General features: G+C 40.3%; 1 protein-coding gene across 1 annotated transcript in view; it reads right to left on the bottom strand.

The window, feature by feature from the left end:
* LOC103134852 (citrate lyase subunit beta-like protein, mitochondrial) overlaps window positions 1–22067 on the bottom strand; it is a 35191-nt gene extending 13124 nt beyond the window's left edge. The window contains exons 1-2 of the mRNA XM_016669079.1: window positions 21798–22067; window positions 4965–5153 (exon numbers count right to left, since the gene is read on the bottom strand). Coding sequence (XP_016524565.1) covers window positions 4965–5153; window positions 21798–22067 — 459 coding nt within the window. The remainder of the gene's footprint in view (window positions 1–4964; window positions 5154–21797) is intronic.
* Window positions 22068–26349: the final 4282 nt, after the last annotated feature.

Here is a 26349-nt window from a genome sequence, read left to right as displayed (position 1 = left end):
TGCTCCCCTGAGAGAGCATGCAGACATGTAAATGCACCCACGCACACACGCACACACACACACACACACACAGAGAAGAAACAAAAGTGCAGGAAAAGGAAGAAGAAACAAGACTTGGGACGTCTTTGAGCGTGTTTTTACCACCGCATTATTCTGTTTTCCGCGTGCCTCCTCCGTGGCGGGGAACAGGGGAGAGCGCAGCAACAATCAGAGAGCGATGTGACACTTTGCCGAGGCCTTTATGCTGCACGACTCCTGCTAATATGCAAGCTCACCTAAAGTAGGGTTTTAAAACCCGAGTTTAATTCTTTGAAGACCAAAGCGTTCCGATTTTTTCCAACAGACCAGTTCACAGCTAGCCCTGGACTGCCAGTGGGGTTGCCCAAATTCCTAAATCTATCATCTGGAAACACACAAAAGCCCCCTCCGTCAGATATTTCCTTTCAAAGCCAGACAAAAAGGGGAAAAAAAAAAAAGACAGAAAGAAGAGAGAGAGCAAAAGCTCAGAGAAGAAATGTCTACCTCCGAGTTCCCCCTTCCTCTCCGTCTGCTCCTTTAAGACATCAGAAATAAAAATAAATAAACGTATAAACATTACAAATAACCCCAGGTACATCATGACTATTTGTTCGAATGAGGAGCACAATAGCCCTCACACTCACAACTCTTGTTCTGAAAAGTGAAAGAGTGGACCTCCATTGAAGAGGTTCGGAAAAGAAAAAAAAAAAATAGAGGCAATTTTAATCATCTCTCCATTCAATCTCGGTTGGATAAATCATATCGGGGAGATTTGCATAAATACAAACCATCAAAGACTTTTCATCTTCAAAGAGGTTTTCAAGACCCAATAGGCTTTGTACTGTAATCATCTGAGGTCACAACCCTGTGGGAGCAAGGCTGCTATGGCAACATAAAAACTAACGCTGGGGGTTTTAGCATAATATGCCCCCCTCCCTCGCCAACACAGGAAGGGTTTTTTTTTGGGGGGGAGGTTGGGGTGGGAGTGGGGCTTGAGGGGATGGGGCGGGGGTCTGAGACGGAGTGTGAAAAGAGGGTGTAGATAAACCCATTTCTGTGACAGAGGAGACCCAGACTGATGTGGCCTCGTTGTCGGGGAATCCAGCAGACGTCGCCGCTGGCCGGGCGAGCGGTTTGGATCCTACCGAGGGAGCCAGGTGATGGCTCCACGGGACAAAAAGAAGAAGAAGAAAAAAAACAGAACACTTCCATGATTACATGTTTCTGTCCTTCCTCAAAACTCTCCTCTTCAGCTATTATACACCTTAAGGGTCCGATTTACTAGCATAAGAGGCGCTATAGTGGCTGTTGTCACTCTGACACTCACAGCAACCATTAACTGTCGATGGCTATCAAAACTAAGACCCTTTACGGTGCCATTCAGGGCAGAATTGAAAAAATAAATAAATAAATAAATAAAAGAATTGTTACAAGGGAAGAAATAACACCTCTCCTTGCCTTTGAGAGCCACGATGCAAACAAGCCCTCTGACAATTTTCGACTCGCAATCATGAAAAGAGAAGGAGGGAGAGACGGGCGCGAGAAAGGAGGCTATAGTGGGACAAGTTTCAATTAATTTTCTTCAAAAGGGGGCCAGATTAAATGTTTCCGGCCTGCTGAAGTGTTCATTTCACAGAGGGGAAGCGGAGAGAAGGGGATGAGGGAAGGGGATGAGGGGAGGGGACGGGAGGAGGAGTAGAAGAGGAGGAGGAGCGGGACAGGGCGCGATTCTTTTGGTCCCCGGTGCACACCAAATAGTGTGGTGGGCAAAGAATGCGCACGGCTCCGAATCTGTGTGAGAATTGTCCTCGAACAAAAGAGTGCGTGTGTGGAGGGGGGTTTACGCCTGTTACAGCCCAATAAGGCCTGTCAGTCACACAAGGGGCTGGAGGAGAGCAGAAAGGCCGGGCAAAAGAGTTCAGCACAAAGAGAAACAAGCAAGTCCATCTTTTAGCGACAAATCAGGCTGAAGGTTCCTGTGCCAATATCAATAAAAAAAAAAAAGGGGTGAAAAATAAACAAGTGACGGATTTACTGCCCTGCCTAACAAGAACGGAGAGAATCAGACACATGCTTACAACGCAAACACACACACACACACACACACACACACACACACACACACACACACACACAGAGGGAAAAGTCTGGGTAAGGGCACAGACGGAAAGAGCTGTGAGGGACCGAGGTGACATCAGATGAGCATGCATGACAGAGTCGAAGCCCAGTGCAGAACTTGTCTTCTCTCTCTGGAGCGTGCGTGCGCCCGCTGGTGCAGAAACGCACAAATAAATCACGACAGAAGCGCGGTAAGCTTAATAGCCAGTGTGTAGGTGGACTTGAATAAACGTACAATCAAGCGCATTAGTGTCACGAAAGGGGGGAGGGGGAAATAGCAGGCAGTTATCTGTGTCATACAGCTTTTAATTAGCCATCAGGTTTTTTTTTTTTTTTTTAATCTTCCAATAATAACAATAATAATTTTAAAAGGAAAAAATGCATGAGAAAAGTGTCTTTTTGAAGAGAATAAAAGTAGTGCAGGATGAAAAGCTGGAGCAGTGAATAAGCGGACACCTGTCAGCAATTATGCTGGGAAGAAAGAAAGGGCAGCAGGAAATAGACGTGTTCTAATTAAAACCACTAGTTAAAAACTTCCTGCGCCTGCCACTAGACCATGTATGCGTACATATTAGTGTGTGTATGTGTGTGTGTGTATGTGTGGGTGTGGGTGTGTGCGGGGACGTTCGTGTGTTTGCAAAGGTTTCCGACCAGACCAGACCAGACACATGCCTTTCACAACAGATTTAACCGAAGCCTTTAAAAGGGCTATATTAGCCACTTAAGAAAAAAGAAAAAAAGTTGAACAGAACATTTGCCTGTAATAAAATCAAAAGCTCAAGTATTCAGAAGTTTGAAGCATATTTATTATCTTTGAACTATTGCCATGCAAATAATGAAAAAAAGAAAAGAACAAAAAACTGACATTTGTAGTTTTTATTTTGTGGTAAGTGAAGCATATGGAGCTGATCAAAAAGGTCTACATTAATGATGTCCCTCCCTCCTGACCTTTGAGAGCTTGACATCCGTACAGCAGCCTTTTACGAAAACCCACAGGCACGGTCGATGACAAACGCCTCTTAACTACATGTATTTATGTTATTTCCAAAAAAACATTATTATTAAAAACCCTTTTAAAGGCGTCAGACAAGCTCTTGGATAACTGTATTCTTTTATGCAATTGCACCACAATATTTGATAATTACACCAAAATATTTGGAAAAATTCCAGTCTTCAATTTGTGTTACATTCATTTTGTATGAATATTATATACATATATATATATATATTTGTTTGGATATGATTTATTTGAGCAAAATTATCTGAGCCACAAATAGTAGCACCACCAAATGTTTCTATATAGCAAATGCATCTATGACATGTTTTCCATTTATACTTAATTTTCTTATGGTGACTCCAGTGTCTACATAGTAATCCATGACTTCCTGTTTTCATTGGATAAAAATATGACACGCTGTGTTCTTGTCACTCTTCAAAATGGAAAAGACAAGAGAACATGTCAAATACGGAGTACGAACAGACGTTTTTTTTTTGTTTTTGTTTTTTTTTTTGCATAATTAGCATAAATATATAAATAAAAAGATTTTGGCAATAACAGTGATAAGCTCAAACTGATGATGCTTTCAAACCCAAAACATCTTAGTGTGGATGTGATTGTTACTTTCGCAGTTTGAAACATTTTGTCAGTTTCATGTGAGCATCAGTAAATGCTCTGCTTGGGTTTCAAAAAGAAAACGGAAATGCAATTTCGCTGTAGATCTGAACTATTAATGCAGCTGCTGCACATACCTATTTTTGATAATGGATAAGTACAATTTTTAGAACAGTATTTGTTTTTGTGATGCTCTGACGTAAAGTTATAAATTTATAGAAAAAAAAACGACTGTGAGGAGAATAGAAAGGTTAAACAATCTTCAAAGTGACTTTAAGAACTGTTGTGGGGTGAGGGGGTCACAAAGTCTCCATAGCAACCACTCTTTTTAGGGAATCACATCTTTACCAGAGTCGCCAATAACTGGGAATGTGCTCCCTAGATGTAACAATTTACAGCACAGCCATGTTTCATGATAGTCAACGCATGTTTGTGTGTTAAACAGCATATAAAGCACTTGGCTACTCATGGAAGTGGAGTATCACTGGGCCCTAACAAATTTAACCACACACTCTTGTTTTCATCAGTATAAAGAACTTCAATTACAGTATATTAAACTAAGACAGAAAAAAACTAGAGAAGCTTAATAACCTGGCTTGTAACCAGATTCAGATCATTTCCTTGCCTGATCAGCAGGTCAGAAGAGCCAAAATGCAACATTCTCTAAGAAGTAAATTGTACCTTATAAAGTGCTAAGTAGTTGTGATTAAAACTATTTTTAGTGTAGATGTGGCTCCTGAGTGAAGGAGCCTCAAAGTTAGCTACTTTCGTAACAGTAAGGTATTTATGATGAAGCACAAAAGCTGTTTGAAGAGTTTGTTGAAACATATCTACGGTTCTACCAGGCAGCGAGAGACAACAGGAAGGATAAATGGAGTACAGCAAAGTTCTGTTTAATCCCTATTAGCTCTAAACTTCAGCTCGTCCCGAAACACCCATTTGTAAATGTTGGAAACCTCAGAGTGGAGATCAACATTCTCTACAAAATCCACGCGAAGGCTGTAATATTTACAGTATTTACAATGTAGCTACGACCCAAAATATACTTCTAACCCAAACACAAAACCAAAGACGCACCAAATACCAATGAAAGTCCTGCTTAAGTGTTTAAAGTATTTTTTAGTTTATCTGATGGTGAAAAAAATAATAAAAATGTACATTATTATTGAACGCTGGAAAAATAAATAGATTTTGGACAGCTGGCTCTGAAGCTCACCCATTTGACTTCGTGAATGTCCTCCACTTTGGGCAGCATGATGGCTGGAGGAAGAACCTCTGCTTGAAGAACCACTTGCAGGTCAGCCTCAGCGAGGCCACTGGAAACCGAATTTACCCTCACACACTTCTCAGTCCGGCCCAAGTCCAGCTCCCCCAACATCTGAGCGATGGTCTCTCTGGCTTCAGCCTACCAAACAGAGACATACAAGACACACACACACACATCAATTATGATTATTTTAGGAACCTTTTGACTCTACTGCAGGTTGAAATTAACGCAAAACGCGTTCAATCATTTTAACTGTGTGAAGTTATCACCTTCACTGTGGACGAAATGAGGTTATTTTAATGATGGCTTGCGTATTTCAGCAGCCACTTAACATTCAAAACAATAATCATTTATATTCATCAAATTATAATTGAAAAACATGACAGGAAAGCAATCAAAGTCACATGTCCTTAATAGATATGTAGCTGTTTAAATTGCGTTGAGCACAAGCACAAAAATAATAATAAATGAGTGATCAAAGAGTTTATACATCAATTTGGCATAAATAATACATGATAAAGCATTTGAGAACACCCACTGTGAAAAAGAAAAAGTTTTTCTTTCCTTTTTACTACGTCTATACAGTCTGAAGAGCGGGCAACATGAGAAAATAAGCAGTCAGTTGATTGGCTGAACATTTCCATTTATGAATCAAAAGAGTTATTATTCTGGAAAGATTGGCTAAAATACATTTTGTACTTTCCTGATAAAAAAAAAAAAAACTATGAACGTCAGAGAAACATTTTGTGAAATAATTGCTTATATCTGACTGTGTGAATAAATCTTATGACACTACAGCAAACATAGGTTTTAAATGAATAAAAATGTACTGCAATAAGTATAGACTTTGCAATGTTTACGTCTAAATGTAAAATACATGCAGATCAAATGAGTCATGCATCTTCAACACAGCAACATCCAACATTCAGTCTGGCTGTACCAAAATGAAGATTTTTGCATCAGTTGTCAAGACAACATGTAAACATATGCAAAATAAGCAACTGTATATTTCTAACTGATCGAAGCTGTTTTCAATATAAACTTCAGATCCTTTAGTCGCTCTTAATCCTGACAGGAAATAATATTCTCCTGTCCATAAAAAACAGATGTGTTTTGAACAGAGTAGATCTGAAATTATCTCTCAAATGTACAGAAAATAAGATTCTGCTGAGAAGTTCACAAACACTAACCATCAGCATGAATCCCAGAATACCTGCGTCACCGTCCACAATGAGCTGTGGTTTTCCATCTCCAGGTTACAGAGAGAGTGTCGACCGAGAAAGAAGCACCTGCTCCAAATTCAACATTCGAACTTTCAAGCTCCAATTGTATATGCAGCTGCCAATATGGACAAACTAAATCCCATCTGGAGAACAGTTTTATGCTCAGATGAAGCAAATCACTTTAAGGTATGAGCTAAATACCATTTTGAAATATTAATGATTTGTAAAAAGCAGTGAGGAGGGTAGAAGTCAACGAGACACTGCTACACACTGCACAAGGTGGAGAGACTAATACAATATATTTTAACTTAAATTAAAAGGAATTTTGAGGAAAACTGAACACAGTCAAGGGTTGCAATCAGACAGTGACCACAAACATGCATCTTAAATGGTTCTGGAAGGAATGAACCGTGTTACCATAAATATTCTAGAGTTCAACTCAATTGAAGATTTTGAATCTTGCTTAAAAGTGTTAAAATTTAGAATGTGACTGGTTTCTCTGGAGCTTGCAGAGGGAACATTAGTCAAATATAGGAGTGAATGTGTAAATTTGAGACTGTATGTATAATTATGACCCTGTGTGAATCTTAGAAAACCCACAACATGTTCTAAAATTCTACTTTGAAAGACAAAAAAAAGTGTTTCACCGCAGCTGCTAATAAATTTTGTATTTTAACTTTGGTTCGCCTCATATGTAGCATTGGCTTATAGTGACTCTGGGTTGGAGCCGTGTGGTGATTGGTGATCTTAATAATAAGTTAACGGCTGCATTACTCAATTCTAAGACTTTAGCTACTACTTCCATTCACTCTTAATGTGTTTCAAACAATTACTAAATGGGTCGTTAAAAGTAAACTGTTCTAGTAACACTTTCTCTCTTGCTCTCGATGAAGGCGGACACATTTTCCCTCTGCTCCCTCCCTGCCCTTGTCTGCCCTGCTTGCTCTGTTTTTGTCCTGTCTTCTATATTTTTGGAGCCTTTCCTTGTACATCATCCAGATCTACAAATTATGGATCTGGTCAACCGGTCTCTCAATGCAATGGATCAAATTTTCGACAAGAAGTCTGGGCACAGGAGAGCCCTCTTGTCCTGTGGGGACACACCTGGCGGGATTCACCCTGAATTTATTCATGATAACAGGATTTCTGCTATTTGTAGTTTGTGGATTCCTGGATTATCAACAAATTTGTGACGGACTTGGCCAAACTAGTGAACACTCAAACTGTTTGTGTGGACAGAGACTCTAAATCTCACTAACGACTTGGAATCGATCTAGGGGAAGTTGCTAGTTTCGGCTCAGTGGAACGACCAAACTAATTTGGATGATTGGGAACTGAGATGTATCGGAGAGACTTTAGGGAAGATTGAAATTTATAATCTTCCCGACCTAAGACATTCTGTTTATGAATTGGCTTTCCCGTGTGGCCTTGGAAGGGCTGCATATCTCTAATCTCCTTGAAGATATGTAAACATAATGCTCCTTCCCACCTCACCCTCTCCTGTTTCCATGGAGTTGTGAAGCTGAGCACTCCCAAGGACATCATTCCTCGATAACAACACCTTTATCAGACTTTGCCAGGAGCCTCAGCCACCTGGCTTCATGGCCCTGTGACGTCACCACCTTCACTTGTGTCTTTGTTTTGCCCTTTGTTTTGTCTGAATGTTGCCATCTGCTCTAATGTGTCCTTTCCTCTTTTTTATTAGAAACGGTGGAGTACTCCCTATTTAACCCAGAAAAGGATTATTTTAGTTTATTAGTAATATCAGAAATTGTGGAGTACGCACTATTTAGATCAATACTACACAGCCCAGAAATGGAATCAGAAATAGAATAACTACAAACTTGGAATCCAGAAATGCTTAACATGAACAGTCACTGCTTAGTTTATATTACTTTTAACCCAGAAAAGGATTTAGAACAAACTTAGAAATGTGGAGTACTCACTTTAACCCAGAAAAGGAATTAGATCAGTCACTCTTTAGCTTATTTTATCAGAAACTATAGAGTACTCACTATTTAGAAATGGAATTAGATACTTAGCAACCCTGAACAGGAGCACTTAGTGTACATACTTTAGAACAACATTAGATTAGTTTTCTTTCCTCTTTTTTCTTTCCTTTGGTTTGTTATTTTGTTTGTATTTCCTTTTAACTCACGTAAAGCACTTTGAATTGCCTTGTTGTTGAAAATGTGCGATATAAATAAAATTACCTTACTAGAATTTTTGTTCTGAAGGGATTTTGACAGATACATTACTATAGTAAAATTTTACCCGCACAAGTAAAACATCTGCCTAAATGCTGCTGTAAATCCTTATTAGACAGCTAGTTGTCTAAGTCTCTCAAGCTACTGTTTTGAAACCGTTCACCTGACTTCTTCCTCCTCACTGAATGAATATCCATATAAAATTTCACCTCATGAATTCAGCCTGAACTACAGACTTGCCTTTATTAATTTCATCTTGTGCTGGCATTGTGTCATGCAGACTCAAGTTTCACATAACTCTTCAGCAACTTTTAGTTACGTTTTCTACTCACGTGAACTCGGTTGTCTTTTTCCATACAATTTTTGACATTTCTCAATTCTGCACATGAAAAGAAATATGGACATTTTGAGACAAAAGTTGCAAAACGGTATACACCTTTAAGGGTTTGTCGATTTTAAATGGAGGCAGTGATTTAAAAATATATACTTATACATCTCATACTTATGTTTAAATCAAACGCAACATAATAATGTCTGAGGCTACCCAAAGAAACTGATAACTTGTGCATGTGTGGAGCAATAGCTCCACAAATGCAATATTTACTTATCATTGAGTGTGTGATATGACCCTTGACTGTTTACCCTTTTCCTTATTTGCAATACTTTTATCTGCTTTAGTGCCGTTTTTAAATCCCACTCTTGCATTTATCCATTTGCATCAACAAGGGTGGTTTCCCAGTTCTGTAAGAATGTTTTAATAATAACCATAAGCTGAGCCTAAAATGCAAATATATATTAGGAAAAAAGACAAAATACCGGATGCAGTCTCATGTTGTTTTTCTGAGAGTCAAAACACCATGAGGGTGCAAAAAAAAAAAAAAATGAAAGGAAGCCTACACACCCAATTTCTATCATCAACCAAGTGGCACAAGCAGCTTTACTCAAACCAGATGCTGCAGCTGCAGGAATTAAGAGAAAACATTATGGAGTGGAGAGAAAAAGTCCAGCTATGGGAGAGGAAAGAGCTTCTGTGGGAAAAATGTGGTCTGAGTTAAGCAGTTTGAGGAAACAGTGGCTTGAAAGTTGTCAGCTCACATTAGAGACTATAGTCTGATATTTTTGCATTATATACATGTCTGCATAAATGCAATACATCATATATATATATATATATATATATATATATATATATATATATATATATATATATATATATATATATAATTAAATTATTGAGAAACTATTCTCGTGTGTTTATTGTTTTGCATCAGTGAAGAATATCTTAACTGTGTTTTGATTGGTGGACTGACCATTGAAGTAATGCAAGTGTTGGCAGCACAGAAGAAAATACGTGGAGGGAAGCAGCATGGAGGGACTGCAGTTCACAGCCTCTTGTAAAAACTTCAGAGAATGAAAGTAAACTTGACTTCAGTTTTATCTGAGCGTTGGGGAAGCTGTCAGGAGTCGCAGGACTGAACAGTTTATGCTCTGATCTCCTGGAATGCAGAACTATACTTGATATTTTGAACGCTCCTCCAGTATCAATAAAATCCAGTATCAAACTACATATCAAAGATTTAGCCAGACTTAACAGGGGTCACGAGGCGGCTGAACTGCTCCGTGTCGTCTACGCCTCCCTTTTTCCATCGCTGAACTAGACGAGAGGGATCGTCACACCGTATGATGAGTATGCTGTGATCTTTGACTTTTATGCAAGCCCTTCTCTCTCCTTCTTTGTCTGGCTGCTGGCCTCAGGACCTGCAACTGTACGGAGGTAACTTGAAACGGATGGGGCGATTTATGAAGCCCTTAAATCACTAATCATAAACCTGCTACTTGGTGGATGAAATTCTGTCTGTCCCTCCGCTGTTCGTGGCAAAAGGGGGGGAAAACCGATCTGTGAGAACTACAGACCGCTCTGTGTGCCCAAAGTCACAGAGATCCTTAGCCAAACAAGATAAACAGAGGACCAGATGAGATCAATAAACAGGGTTTATACTATTCACAGATCAAATGAGACAGTAGTAACGCAAGCTGCCACTTCAAAAAGGGAGCCTCTGTGAATATTTTCTTTCTTGTTTCATGTAAAGTGAGACTCATCATATGGATAGCCTCTTGAACTTTTCTCAATTGCTGAATCTATGATACCAGAAACGGGCAGGTGATGATGCACTATCCTTCCCTTCATCTGCCTTTCCCCCTAAAGAAAGAGATTATTCTGCCAGATACCTTGACCCCGGAGGTATCCTGTACTCCAAGCTTGAATAAAGCCCTTTGAAAGCAAGATATTTTACATTAATGGACAGCCATCCAACAAGTTGCTTCAAAGCTCCCTCCGCAATCGCCTGGTCTCCCACGGAGAGCTCCACCTCAACGTCAGCTCCGTCTACCCTTTGATTCCCTCCATCATCCCCATCATTACGGGCCGACACACACACACACACACACACACACAAGCGAGCGAGCGAGCAGACAGCCAGGCGGACGGGGCCGCGGAACGCATAGACGCACACGAGAAGCTTTTCAAGTGCAGAAGAGCTGACCTTCCAGGAGAGCGAGGGCAGCTTCTTAACACGCAGCCTGAGCCTTGACGCTCAGGTTCCTACGGAGTGCTGTGTATATGTGACACAGCATGGCTGCTGCCTTGTAGACACCACATCAGACCGGAACGTCCAAACTGATGTGTGTACAGTCCACAGCAGGACCGGCTTCCTCTTCAGCATCAGATCATGGATGTCTCGCCCTCCTGTCAAGCTGCTTGAAACAAGCGTTGCCTATGGAGAGCCTATGTGCGCAAGTTCACTTAGTTGACACGTTGAATTTAAATCATTTCTCCTTGCAGCCAGAAGTGCAGCATACACTGAATACAAAGTAGATGAGATGAGGTGAGTGATATACATATTTTAATGAGCCAATAGGGGAATAAACAGCGATTGCATGCCATTAGTCAAATTTCTATCCCACAACAATTCTAGTGTCTGAATCCACGTTTCACCTTAAACAAAGGAGTGATTGAGGTTTGCTCAGTTTGTTAGTTTTTTTGTATTGTAACTCTCTAAGTCAGGTCCTAAGATCACTGTTTTCTACTTTCTTATTTCTGCTCCTTTTGCCCTTAATCTTCTAATCAACTCTCCCAGTTTAAAGGGTTAGAGGCCCAGAGAGCTCCGATAATCAGTCAAAACCGAGGTATTTATTTCCCATAACTTCCCTGCTCCCTTTTTTGGTGGTAAGTATTTTTGAAGTGTCTCGTGTTTCTTCTTCTAAGTGTTGTTGTGGCTTGAGATTTCTACATTTGTCTTCTGCCTTATCGTCTACTTTTTAACAACTGCAATGTTTGGCTGATTAGTCACAGAGATATTCAAATTTTTATTTATTTTTTTCTGAAGTTCAAGTCAAGTGTCAAGTCTTTCCCCTCCAAGTGCAGGTCAAACATCGTCTCTAATGTCTTAAATCATTTTATCATCAAGTGTGTTCCATCTCGTGCGCCATTGTTGTAGGCTGGGAACTCTAACCTGTCTTAAATGAAGACGTGAACACCTCACTGCATTTCACTATCCGTTAAAGAAAAACAGCAGAGTGAAATAACATCCACAGATGTAGAATTTCTGAATGAATCAGTTAGTGTTTCAAATCATACGTTTTTGGAATGTAAATCTAAATCCAGTCGGAAAGTTGACTTTTACTACTTAAGAGTAACTTTAACGCAAGTCTGAAACTTGAGTCACCGCTCCTCTTAACCCATTTTGAATTTGTCCATCTGCATGTAGATGTCCCAGTCGATTCAAGTCACTTCTATTCATTCTCCACTCGGATTGCAGGATCTGAGTGGATCTAATTCGTACTTGATGTTTCTGGTTGTGGCATCTGTATATAGATCACATAACTTTCTTTTGAAAGAAGCTAAACACATTAGCTACATTTGAGATATGTCTCAGATGTTTACCTCTGGGTTATGTGTAACTGTCCAGAACAGCCCAGATATTCCCAAACGTTGGTAGTTCCACATTTCAGCTGTTGTCACCTCGTCTCTCTCTTTTTAGCACATTTGAGCACATTCATCCATTCCAAATACCATCCTAATGACCTTGTTGTACAGCCTGCTGACATGGATCAGTGAGTTGTCTCATTCATCATGTCATCAATACATAGAAGTGGCTGATCATTACTGCCTCTGAAAGCCAATATCCAGAGTCACTCTTTTTGAACATCTGCCTTTATACCACAATTGCATGTGTCAAGAGTGGGGAAAAAAAACATATTTGTTTAGATGTAAAGAGAGTTGGAAATCTTGATTCACAGTAAAAGTGGTTGTTTTCCACTCTTTCTTTTTTTTTTGTACCTTTTAAGAACCGGCATTTTGCTACCTGCTGCGCAACTCACAATGCCATTTAAAATGAGCTGTAGACGCTTGCAAGTGAAGACTGCCTGCCTGAATTGTTGCTGCATAACCATTTGTTTTTCTTTTGTCAGTGCATGCGTGTCAGGAAGTGTGTGTGTGTGTCTATGCACGTGCACATACATACGTGCGTGTTAGCGGGCTTCAAGTCATAGTGAATGCATTCTGACAAGTGACATGCTGCACTCCAGAAAGCCGGAGTGAGATGACTGTCTAATTCAAGCTACGCTGATAACTGAGATGTAGCAGGAGGAGACTCAGACCTTCAATCTGTCAGTTGGAGGCACAATGCGTTATGTGTTATCCCGTCACGGAGAGACAAGAAGACACGGGTAATCGGATAGAGAGTGGGAGAAATTTGTAAATCGTGATACCTGCTTATCAGCGTTGGTAAAAACTGACAGGGTTGGGTAGGAAAGCAGCAGTTTTTACACACAGTTATCATGCTGGTTAAGCATGAAAATGTATAATTAATGCTCTTTGGAGTACAGTTTGTCCTATCTGTAATGGGAAGTGACTAAGCAGATGCCCATCTACCTTGTGAAATTTGTTAATTGAATATTTAATTTCTGCTCACTTTGCATCAATTTACCTTGTTCCACAAAAACTAAAAGCAGTATTAACAATAACAATCTCAGGGGGCGTACCGACAGGAATGTGGATGTAATTTTAAAGGGTTAGCTTGGATTTTCTGAAATGGAGTTTTGTAAAGTTATCATTGGTAATAGTTTCCTGTCCAGCAGAAGAAAAATGTCACATCACCTTGAACAAGAAATAATATTGCTTCTCATGTTGCAAAACCTCGCGCCATGTCAATTCATTACATTAGTAAAGAATTTGAAAAATGAGCATCTTCAATATTGTTACTAAATACTCCTGCCACCACATCGACTCTCTCCTCAAGTGTTTTCTCCAAATCCCACAATGCATCCAAAGTTCCTCGGATGCAGCGAGGAGATGGGGGGCGGAGGGGTGGCAAGTATCTCTTACTTCTTGCAAAACAGGAGATATTTGCTTATTTTGCACTATTCTCTCACCCACATCTGTGCTAACCCTCATTCTTTGATGCTCCCTTCTTCTTGTAGCCCTCCCTTCTCCGGCATAAGTTGCTCCCTGGTGTTGAGTGTACTGAGAAGCCCACTGCCATGGAATGATGTGGGTTATGGCTGCCAGTGAAAACACGAGGGTGTAACAGGATAATGGAAGTGTTCGGGAGAGCCTCAGCCCTCAACTTTCATTCCTTTTCTTACTACTGCTGCTGCTATTTCATTACACTTGAACTGACGTTTGAAAGACTTGCAAAAGTTGCCGCGGAATCAACGAGCAATTCGTAAGAAACACGCTAAAATGAACTTCGCCATCACTCATCTGAGCCCCATGACCTCTTGTTCGACCACAGTGCTCTCCCCATGAGGTCTCCAGTAGTTACATGACACCTAAAATCACACGTACACTTTGACAGACAGTAAAGCTCGGTTTGGAAGGGCTTTCTGATCTGACCAGCATGGAGTCCATTTTCTGGTTGAGCAGCTCGCATCCCGTTTGTGAATCTTGGCAGGCTAACTGGGAGTTTCTCTAAAGTCTCTGTGGTCATGTGAGGTGTCGGGCAGGAGTAAAAAAAAAAAAAAACTTAAGGAAAATGTGTATTCATCTACAGTGGCTTGGAAAAGGATCCATACCCACTGAACATTTTCAAATTTTGTCATGTTACAACCACAAACTTCAATGCACCTTTGGGAAGATTTGATGTGATACACAAAAACAAAGTAGTTGTGTACTTCCATCCACTGTACTAACTGTAGGGTTGAAAGAAAATGATAAATGGGTCTTAACTCTGTTTTTTTTTGTTGTTTTTTTTTACTACGAATACAAATCTGCAAAGTCTGGCATGACATAATTGTTTTAATGTCCCTGAGTCAATACAGGATTTTCTATGGCAATTATGTTGCCCAGCCTATTGAAGTATTTCTTAACCATTAGAATAATATTTGTAAAGTCTTTGCAAACTGATTATTCTTAGTCAAATTTGATGGGTATCATCTCTCAGCATGGATTGTTTATGTTGCCAACTGGATTTAGCTCTACACTTTCCTTTGACCATTCTAACACATGAATACATTTTGATCTAAACCATATTTGGAGAACCATTGTTGTAGATCTCTACAGTTCAGGTTAGCTGCCTTACTGATTTATGCTTTAAAAGTCATATCTTGGTAGGTTTGCATTTGCTCGATAATCTAATTTCGGATTTTGGATTCAATGGTGCTAACCAAAACATTCAAAGCCAGGGATGTTGTTTCATAATCTAATCATCTCCCCATCTCTGACTAGTCGGTTGTGTTCCTTAGTCTTCATGATGTCATTTACTCCCCAATGATCTCTAAAAAAAAAAAACCTCTGGGGCCTTCACAGAACAGCTGGGTTTACAGGGAGTTTAAACTGCACACAGGTTGACTACTTACCAATTAGGCAACTTCCGAAGGTAGTTAATGGAACAGTATTTTATTTAGGGGCATCAGAGCAAAGGGTGCTGACACAACACAAAGAAATACAACACTGAAAACCACTTCATACTTATGTGCTGCTTTGTGTTGACCCGCAACGTAAAATCTCAGTAAAGCCACTGATGCTCATGGTTGTAATCTGAGAAAGTGGGAAAAAAGTTAAAGCGATGCGAATACTTTTGCAAAGCACTGTACATGTCTTTCATATTCCAACTTTGCAATATCACTTCCCAGGAGCACTCTCCGTTAAGACCGTACCTGACCGAGTCTGGTTTTAAAGAAGGGAGCAAAGCTTTCTGTGTCCTTTGGAAAAGCACAGTGAGCATTGAATCGAGGTCATGCAGCAATTGACAGTTGACTGCATAATTTATGTTAAGTTGAAAATCTCTGGTGTCAGACACAATTCATGCATACGGCACAGCTCATGCTGACTGACAATCAGACAAAGGTAATAGACTGTAATAATGTAATCCGTACAACAATGACCTGTTTGTCATTCAACCGCTTTTAATGGAGGCATGAGAGAACCCGCTCCAGACCACCGGTAAATGGTCCAATTGGGCATATAGAATCCCAGAAAACACCACTTTTAACCTCCTCCCTCCACTCCCCACTACCCACTTTCACCCCACCCCCCGCCCACTTTTACCCCACGATAAAGGAGTCATTCCAGCAAGAGTACGGTTAAGGAGGAAAGTACCACAGAATATTCAGCAAGTAATGTAGAAAATTTATGCCTGATGGAGTATTCTCTGATTTTTACTTATGTGTATATTTGTCATGATTACAGTTATTGGCACAGCTTAATAAAGCTGTGTGTAAAAAAAGAAAATGTTACCAGCTTATGCCATACTGTATTATTAAAACCTACTATTGAACAATATGCTTCAAAGTTGTTAAACTTTTTTAAGTATTACTCTTCCTGGAAGTATGGGCCATTATCAAGTTATACCAAGGTTTATGCAGTTATTGTTCCAGAAACTTCCATTTTCCATCATACCATATATATATATGTTAAAGTTCTTTTAGTGGTATGCTGGAGCAAGAGCCACACCGTAGTCCCCCCTTCACCTGTTGCTGCGCCCTGCATGTCAGCTGGCTTAACTGAAGTTTGCTACACATTCTGCTTGCTTGAGAAATTCAGCTGTTTGAAAATGTTTCTGCTTTCTACAATATCACAATTGAAATGAAAGGAGAGCCAGCATCACTCTTTTGGTGTTTTAAAACTATAGAAAACAGTTACAACAATTTGTACGTTTACCCCCCAAAAAAGAAAAACAGTCTAAATTTAGCCTGTGTTTATTTTATGTTGAAAAATTATTGTTGTAACATTGTAGCAATAAAGTAGTTAAGCCTTACTTTTCTCTTTTATATAAATAGATCATAATCTACAGAACAGAAAGGTCTTTCCCATTTTGAAGATTAGCTAAGACAAATGGTCCTCTGTCACCTTTAGCCAACTTAAAGCATACGTTAAAATAAAGTTTAAGATGCATTTATTTTATAGGAACTGTAAGTGTCAGTAATAAATCATGACAACAATCAAATCTGTCGTTCATTCTCGCTAGTCATTCCGATTAGATATGGATAATTATCACTTTTGTTAAGTGTTGTTGCTAAAACAATGAAAACAAACTAATTGATGGTTTTTACAAGCTCCTTAATCTAACAGTATGGCTGGGATTAGAGTACCTTTGCTGTTAGAGGTATTTTACCACTACTGGTAATACGATGCTGGCAGTGGGCATCATAAATACAGCCCATTGTTTGAATATTAGGAAAGGAAAACTTTATATTTTCAGTCATATTTTGGTTAATAAGTTAAAGTATTGTGCAATGGCCTAACTCATCCCCTCTGTGATGTTCTTATGGCGTGTGAGGTGAAAATGTAATCAAAATAAGAATACTGTTATATGAGGGGAAAAATAAGAGATGATTACGTGAATGAATTTATGTATAAATATTTAGGACTGAAAAAAACAATTCTTGAAGGTACTCAACTTTTTTTGACTGAGAAAAAGTACCTTAAGTATGACCAAAAACAAATCTGTAGCCACTTGAGATGACTCCACCACAACATGAATAGAACCACTGAAGGGAAAGGAAGCTACTGGTTCGTTCAGCTCAAGTCAGAGACTAAATGTGACAAGAAATAATCACCATCATATCTGCAAAATAAAACAAACAGTATCAGCTTAAAATATCAGCAATAGGTCTAAGTTCTAAATATCGGCATCCGTTTCAATTTCTTTGCAAGTTGCTTCAATAATTTTACAAAATCCTGCAGCCGTCATTTGTTAACCTCATATCTTGGTTCATGTTTTGTTACTTACAGGATCAAAAATCTACATTACCACAATTGAAGCACACTTCCTGATTTAAAAGCTTTAAAAAGCTGCTGAGTGTCCACTGCTGGAGCACTGACACTTCACTAAGCAGCTACGTTTCACACTTCAGCGAAGTTAATTTGCCGTATCTACCCAATAGCTCAGCGTCTCCGAGGAAATGTAGCGAACCCGGGGTGAAAACCCAAGGGGGGGGACGCTGGGTTCAGGGTGCCGTTTGTTGTCTGAATGTACCTAAACTGAACTGCACGCAGTTTTCTCCATCTCTATTTTATTCTTACCAATTCTGCTTTTTATGTGCAAACGTCTGTGTGTGTCTGTGTGTGTGCACGCTCGCGCGAGCGTTAGCACGTACAGACGCGTGTGCATGTTTCTATTGTGCCCGTCTTGTGTGCGTTTGCTGGTGTGTGAGAGGCGCTCCCCGTCGTGTCGGCCGCGCCACTATGCCATCTGGAGAGGAAATCGAGTGTGAAGTACAGTATAGTTTGGGACCAAGCTCCGTGGCAGCGGCTCAGCAGTTAGTTCATTAGTTCCAAACTTCCAGGGATTAGGAGAGACTCTCTGCGGCAGGGAGGCAGGGGGGAGTCATCGAGGATGGAGGGACCCATGTGGGGAAAGGAGAAGGGGAAAGAGGAACACCAGGAGGAATACTGGACCAAAGGGCACTACGAGACGGAGAGGGAACATGGGGGAAGGGAGAGATAAACAATCGTAACCCTAAGGACACCAAAGAGGGGGAGACAGGCAATATAGAGAACAAGACGGCAAGGGAGAGAGGAGGAGAGAGGACAGGTGTAGCCGTCAGTTCCGCTCCAGGGTTTTAACCTGCCCTCCTTATTCCTCCACCCCACTGATCATACAGATATGATGATATGTGTAAAAGTGTTAGAGCAGTCAGCCTTGTCTTCCCCTGCTTTCCTTTCCTCCACCTCCTCCTCCTCCCCATCAGGTCCACAGTGACAGTTAGCAAACTCTGGCTTTACTCCCCTGTCTTACCTCTCTACCCACTTAAACACTCACCGTTTCAGCCAATCTGAAGTGCAGACATTTCATGAGTCAAAGTGGCAATTACCAACACACAGTTCCAGATTTCAACTTTCAACAGAGTGGGAGGGAGGCCTTGTCATGTACTTTTTTATTTTGGTTTAAATTCATAAACTTCCTTTTCAGGTGAAGGTGACGAGTAATTAATAGAATGCATTAGTGGACGTATAATAAAACGGTGGTGGTCAGCAGCCTATTTAAGGGACATCCATGCGTACGCAGCGACTAAGTTCACACTTCACCCAGCCCATTGTGGCCTTCGTCTAAACACAGCTTCAAGATGACATTTAAAAAGCCAAGCCTGTGCTTTTCTCCCATTAGACATGCATTACGAGACTTTGAGTCATTGTCGAGGGCCTTGTGAGCCTTGCCGAACCCACAGAGCGGACTGTGTGGTTGTCATGGTGAATATAATCGCGACGAGGCTAGACACTGTAGACACTGTGTCAGCGCGAATACACACACAGCAACGTAGATTGTAATAGCTAGAACTGCCATTCATTTACCGATCAGTGGGACCCATTGGCTTAATAAAAGACGTTAGGAGGTCTGTTTGGAAAGCTTCCAGCAAATATGTCGGCACAGATAAGGTGAAAGTGTATTTAACAACATCTGAGCTTAGTAGAAAGTATGCTTTGCATTGAATTTGGTGAATGATTGTCATCACAATTTACTAAAGACACCCATTCAATCAAGTTAAGGAGAAAAATGTGCCAAAACTTGTTAGACTTTAAAAGTTAACTGACTTACAACACATTTACAAGAGAGGAGGGACTGAGGACATTATTTTTTTCATGTTTTTAGGTAGAAAAACAGATGGATATCTAGGAAAATGTCGCAAACTTTAGGGGTGCACCTTGCTATCATTTTATAAACTCCAAACGAAGAGTTGATGTCAAACTTAAGGCATGTTTTCATCATGTTTTTCTGAACATATACCCTCAAAAATTGAATTGGTCCAAGACCTCAACCTGACACATGAGAAAAGTGAAAGTCTCCCTCTGGGGAAAAAAAAAAACAAGAGCTGACATTTCCAACAATTAAAGTTCCAGATGATTCAAAAAGTCTTCATTCTGTGACATATGTAAAGTCACTTTAAACCTCTTGTAAATATGGAAAAATTATCTTCCAAGTGTTTCTAAAGAAAAATCTGTGATCTAAAAAGCAATCAAAATCCTGGAGGGACTGATAAATACTACAAAACACTAAGCGAAATGTCTCATTCTTTTAGGCAAACCTTACATGTATATTTGACAGGTAAAAAGCATCAGCCTCATGTGGACGTGTGGAAAATGAAGGGGTCTAAATATGTTCTATAAGCACTGCAGGTGACGTTTATTATGTCATAATCCATTTAGAGAGAGCCGAATGTTGAATTTTAAATTGCTTAACTATTATAAAAAACAATGAAAAAGGTTGATTGCTCTTCATTTACATTAAACAATTATAAATTTTTTAGGTGTTCCAGTCACAAAATGTGGTATTTGCCTTTTACATAGTTAAATGAAAAAGTCCTTAAAACATGAACATTTAAATATGGCTAAAAACTAAATGTTTCATGACTACCAAAATTAAGGAAATCTGGAGAATGGCTGCAATTTAACTGCCTATAAATCCTCTGCAAAAATTCTCCGTCTAGGAAAGATAAATGTCTTGAAATTCAAATCTCTGACACCCAAAACCAATATGATGCCCCAAATAAGGTACTGATTTTGGAAGAAACGCTATAAACCAACAACTATTGACAGCTAATTCTGCCAGGACAAAAGAAAAAGATGTCAATACCGTGAAAGTATTGAAAGAAAGGCAGCGGGGAAGGCAAATTTATTTATGGAGCAAATTACAGCACAACAAAGAAAACATAATGTAGCTCCGAAGCATTCCACACCGAGCTGAAAGCTAACACGGCGAATAGCAATGCGGTGGCAAAACCCTGTGCTGTGCTGATGTTTAAAAATGAGAAAAGGAGGAAGTAATGGGATTATTGGGTAGAAAAACCACTGATGTAGAATGCAATTTTCCTGAAGTTAGTGTTGGTATTTTGATGTGCATTACTCAGAGGGCTGCATGTGGAAGACGGAGTGGTAAACCTGCTGAGGAACATTATTTTCCATCTTAAAAGGAATGGTTCTACCCTGTTGCTAATGCATTTTTGTCTTCAATTGCAACAGCACATGTCAGGGTGACAAGTGCAACCCACCAGCTAATCGCTGACATAAAAAAAAAGAAAAAAAAAAAGGCTTTTCAGAAAAATCATTCATGTCTTATTCAAAATATATAATAATTCCCACCAAATCCAGTCGGATATACAGTGATTGGCCAGTGTGGGCTATAGTGTGCGAAATGTGTAGGTTGGAGCGGAGCGGTTTTGGCAGGAGTCCAGCCTCAGACTTTTTCCACTAGCCTGCATGGCGCCTTCTGTGCTGCATTCTCCTCCACGTTTCCCCCCTTCAACACATTATAAAGACAGAAGCTCTGAGATCCACCAGCGCAGGGTCACAGTTTCTGGCCTGTTAGTCACACAGGCCATCAGCTTATTGTCTTTGTCTGCTACAGGAACAGCCTCCAGCCATATCAATCATCTTTATTATCATGACTTAAAAACCTTTGTTGTTTAACTTTTTTTGCCTGGGCTGCCTCTTTATCCTGCGCTCCAATCACGATTTCATGGGCAGTTCAGCCGGGCCAATGGGGAGGTTGAGTGGGCCGGAGGAGAATGCTTTTAACCTGCTGCATCTGGCGCTTTCCCACTGCTCACCCAGTGGGACGTGGTCACCTTGCTTTAAAAGGCTGATGGGGGGGTGCCGGGGGGGGGCACCCGGGGCTTTTCTGCAACCACAATGGGGTGAAATGTGCTCGTTTTAAACATCTCACTTAGGTAGTTTTCCTTTTCAGTGATTAAGAGCAAGCACCTGTCTGGCAGAGGGAGGTGAAATTAAAATCAGGCCAAGATCACAAAATAAAGCATGTGTTTGTGTGTTCCCTGCTATCCCGTTTACAGCAAGCTGATTTTCATTTATGCGAGGCACAATAGGTGTTTTTTTTTTGTTTGTTTTTTTGTACCTTTTTGGTGAGGGCCACGCCATCCTCACAGTCCAGAACGGCGCAGTCAACATCCAGCAAGGCCAGTTTCTTCAATTTTCGTTCATCATTGCCAGGGCAGTAGAGAACTGCCCTACGGGGGATGTAGCGCAGCGAGGAGCCGGGAGACTGATGGTGATGACAGCATGCTTGGGTATACAACTGCCAGACTGCAGGCGGGAGCCAGCCGTTCGTCCTGTCAGCACAGATATATACAAATGTAAGTGCACACTGGCACAGGGACATGGGCATACCTTTGTGAATGTGACACACCTAAACAAAAATCAAAGCATCAACTTTTTTTTTTTTTGCATTTCATCATGTTAGAAGCTCAAACTTCAGTATATATTAGTGGAGTTTCATGTGACAGCTCAAAATAATGTATTGCATCACTGTGAATTGAAAATTAAATGAAAATGAAATAACAAAACTGTGGTTTGTATTTGTAATTATCCCATTTGTCCCTACCCTGATACCCCTTAATAAAATCCAGGGTTGCCGTAACAAGTCGCATAAATACAGTTGTGTTGTTCTGTGAAGGCTGTAAAAAATTCCTTGGAGAGCATTAGTAAACAAAAGACATCAGGAAGACTAAGGAATACAACAGACCGGTCAGGGAAAATGTTGGAGAAGTTTATGTTTTCAAACAATGTCCAAAGCTCTGGGCATGTTACAAAGCTCTGTTCAATCCATCATCGGAGCACGGAAACAGCATATTCACACCAAACAATATATGATTGTCCACATAAACTACAAGACCAGGCATGGAGCATTATTAAGAGTCAAAAAGTGCATGGTAACTTTGGAGGAGCTGCAGGGATCCACATCTCAAGCNTGGTAGTTCCACATTTCAGCTGTTGTCACCTCGTCTCTCTCTTTTTAGCACATTTGAGCACATTCATCCATTCCAAATACCATCCTAATGACCTTGTTGTACAGCCTGCTGACATGGATCAGTGAGTTGTCTCATTCATCATGTCATCAATACAGTAGAAGTGGCTGATCATTACTGCCTCTGAAAGCCAATATCCAGAGTCACTCTTTTTGAACATCTGCCTTTATACCACAATTGCATGTGTCAAGAGTGGGGAAAAAAAACATATTTGTTTAGATGTAAAGAGAGTTGGAAATCTTGATTCACAGTAAAAGTGGTTGTTTTCCACTCTTTCTTTTTTTTTTGTACCTTTTAAGAACCGGCATTTTGCTACCTGCTGCGCAACTCACAATGCCATTTAAAATGAGCTGTAGACTCTTGCAAGTGAAGACTGCCTGCCTGAATTGTTGCTGCATAACCATTTGTTTTTCTTTTGTCAGTGCATGCGTGTCAGGAAGTGTGTGTGTGTGTCTATGCACGTGCACATACATACGTGCGTGTTAGCGGGCTTCAAGTCATAGTGAATGCATTCTGACAAGTGACATGCTGCACTCCAGAAAGCCGGAGTGAGATGACTGTCTAATTCAAGCTACGCTGATAACTGAGATGTAGCAGGAGGAGACTCAGACCTTCAATCTGTCAGTTGGAGGCACAATGCGTTATGTGTTATCCCGTCACGGAGAGACAAGAAGACACGGGTAATCGGATAGAGAGTGGGAGAAATTTGTAAATCGTGATACCTGCTTATCAGCGTTGGTAAAAACTGACAGGGTTGGGTAGGAAAGCAGCAGTTTTTACACACAGTTAGCATGCTAGTTAAGCATGAAAATGTATAATTAATGCTCTTTGGAGTACAGTTTGTCCTATCTGTAATGGGAAGTGACTAAGCAGATGCCCATCTACCTTGTGAAATTTGTTAAGTGAATATTTAATTTCTGCTCACTTTGCATCAATTTACCTTGTTCCACAAAAACTAAAAGCAGTATTAACAATAACAATCTCAGGGGGCGTACCGACAGGAATGTGGATGTAATTTTAAAGGGTTAGCTTGGATTTTCTGAAATGGAGTTTTGTAAAGTTATCATTGGTAATAGTTTCCTGTCCAGCAGAAGAAAAATGTCACATCACCTTGAACAAGAAACAATATTGCTTCTCATGTTGCAAAACCTCGCGCCATGTCAATTCATTACATTAGTAAAGAATTTGAAAAATGAGCATCTTCAATATTGTTACTAAATACTCCCGCCACCACATCGACTCTCTCCTCAAGTGTTTTCTCCAAATCCCACAATGCATCCAAAGTTCCTCGGATGCAGCGAGGAGATGGGGGGCGGAGGGGTGGCAAGTATCTCTTACTTCTTGCAAAACAGGAGATATTTGCTTATTTTGCACTATTCTCTCACCCACATCTGTGCTAACCCTCATTCTTTGATGCTCCCTTCTTCTTGTAGCCCTCCCTTCTCCGGCATAAGTTGCTCCCTGGTGTTGAGTGTACTGAGAAGCCCACTGCCATGGAATGATGTGGGTTATGGCTGCCAGTGAAAACACGAGGGTGTAACAGGATAATGGAAGTGTTCGGGAGAGCCTCAGCCCTCAACTTTCATTCCTTTTCTTACTACTGCTGCTGCTATTTCATTACACTTGAACTGACGTTTGAAAGACTTGCAAAAGTTGCCGCGGAATCAACGAGCAATTCGTAAGAAACACGCTAAAATGAACTTCGCCATCACTCATCTGAGCCCCATGACCTCTTGTTCGACCACAGTGCTCTCCCCATGAGGTCTCCAGTAGTTACATGACACCTAAAATCACACGTACACTTTGACAGACAGTAAAGCTCGGTTTGGAAGGGCTTTCTGATCTGACCAGCATGGAGTCCATTTTCTGGTTGAGCAGCTCGCATCCCGTTTGTGAATCTTGGCAGGCTAACTGGGAGTTTCTCTAAAGTCTCTGTGGTCATGTGAGGTGTCGGGCAGGAGTAAAAAAAAAAAAAAACTTAAGGAAAATGTGTATTCATCTACAGTGGCTTGGAAAAGGATCCATACCCACTGAACATTTTCAAATTTTGTCATGTTACAACCACAAACTTCAATGCACCTTTGGGAAGATTTGATGTGATACACAAAAACAAAGTAGTTGTGTACTTCCATCCACTGTACTAACTGTAGGGTTGAAAGAAAATGATAAATGGGTCTTAACTCTGTTTTTTTTTGTTGTTTTTTTTTACTACGAATACAAATCTGCAAAGTCTGGCATGACATAATTGTTTTAATGTCCCTGAGTCAATACAGGATTTTCTATGGCAATTATGTTGCCCAGCCTATTGAAGTATTTCTTAACCATTAGAATAATATTTGTAAAGTCTTTGCAAACTGATTATTCTTAGTCAAATTTGATGGGTATCATCTCTCAGCATGGATTGTTTATGTTGCCAACTGGATTTAGCTCTACACTTTCCTTTGACCATTCTAACACATGAATACATTTTGATCTAAACCATATTTGGAGAACCATTGTTGTAGATCTCTACAGTTCAGGTTAGCTGCCTTACTGATTTATGCTTTAAAAGTCATATCTTGGTAGGTTTGCATTTGCTCGATAATCTAATTTCGGATTTTGGATTCAATGGTGCTAACCAAAACATTCAAAGCCAGGGATGTTGTTTCATAATCTAATCATCTCCCCATCTCTGACTAGTCGGTTGTGTTCCTTAGTCTTCATGATGTCATTTACTCCCCAATGATCTCTAAAAAAAAAAAACCTCTGGGGCCTTCACAGAACAGCTGGGTTTACAGGGAGTTTAAACTGCACACAGGTTGACTACTTACCAATTAGGCAACTTCCGAAGGTAGTTAATGGAACAGTATTTTATTTAGGGGCATCAGAGCAAAGGGTGCTGACACAACACAAAGAAATACAACACTGAAAACCACTTCATACTTATGTGCTGCTTTGTGTTGACCCGCAACGTAAAATCTCAGTAAAGCCACTGATGCTCATGGTTGTAATCTGAGAAAGTGGGAAAAAAGTTAAAGCGATGCGAATACTTTTGCAAAGCACTGTACATGTCTTTCATATTCCAACTTTGCAATATCACTTCCCAGGAGCACTCTCCGTTAAGACCGTACCTGACCGAGTCTGGTTTTAAAGAAGGGAGCAAAGCTTTCTGTGTCCTTTGGAAAAGCACAGTGAGCATTGAATCGAGGTCATGCAGCAATTGACAGTTGACTGCATAATTTATGTTAAGTTGAAAATCTCTGGTGTCAGACACAATTCATGCATACGGCACAGCTCATGCTGACTGACAATCAGACAAAGGTAATAGACTGTAATAATGTAATCCGTACAACAATGACCTGTTTGTCATTCAACCGCTTTTAATGGAGGCATGAGAGAACCCGCTCCAGACCACCGGTAAATGGTCCAATTGGGCATATAGAATCCCAGAAAACACCACTTTTAACCTCCTCCCTCCACTCCCCACTACCCACTTTCACCCCACCCCCCGCCCACTTTTACCCCACGATAAAGGAGTCATTCCAGCAAGAGTACGGTTAAGGAGGAAAGTACCACAGAATATTCAGCAAGTAATGTAGAAAATTTATGCCTGATGGAGTATTCTCTGATTTTTACTTATGTGTATATTTGTCATGATTACAG

Source organism: Poecilia formosa, unplaced genomic scaffold (assembly GCF_000485575.1).
Source record: "Poecilia formosa unplaced genomic scaffold, Poecilia_formosa-5.1.2 Scaffold19, whole genome shotgun sequence".
Lineage (NCBI taxonomy): Eukaryota > Metazoa > Chordata > Actinopteri > Cyprinodontiformes > Poeciliidae > Poecilia > Poecilia formosa.
This window is presented reverse-complemented; position numbering and strand designations above follow the sequence as displayed.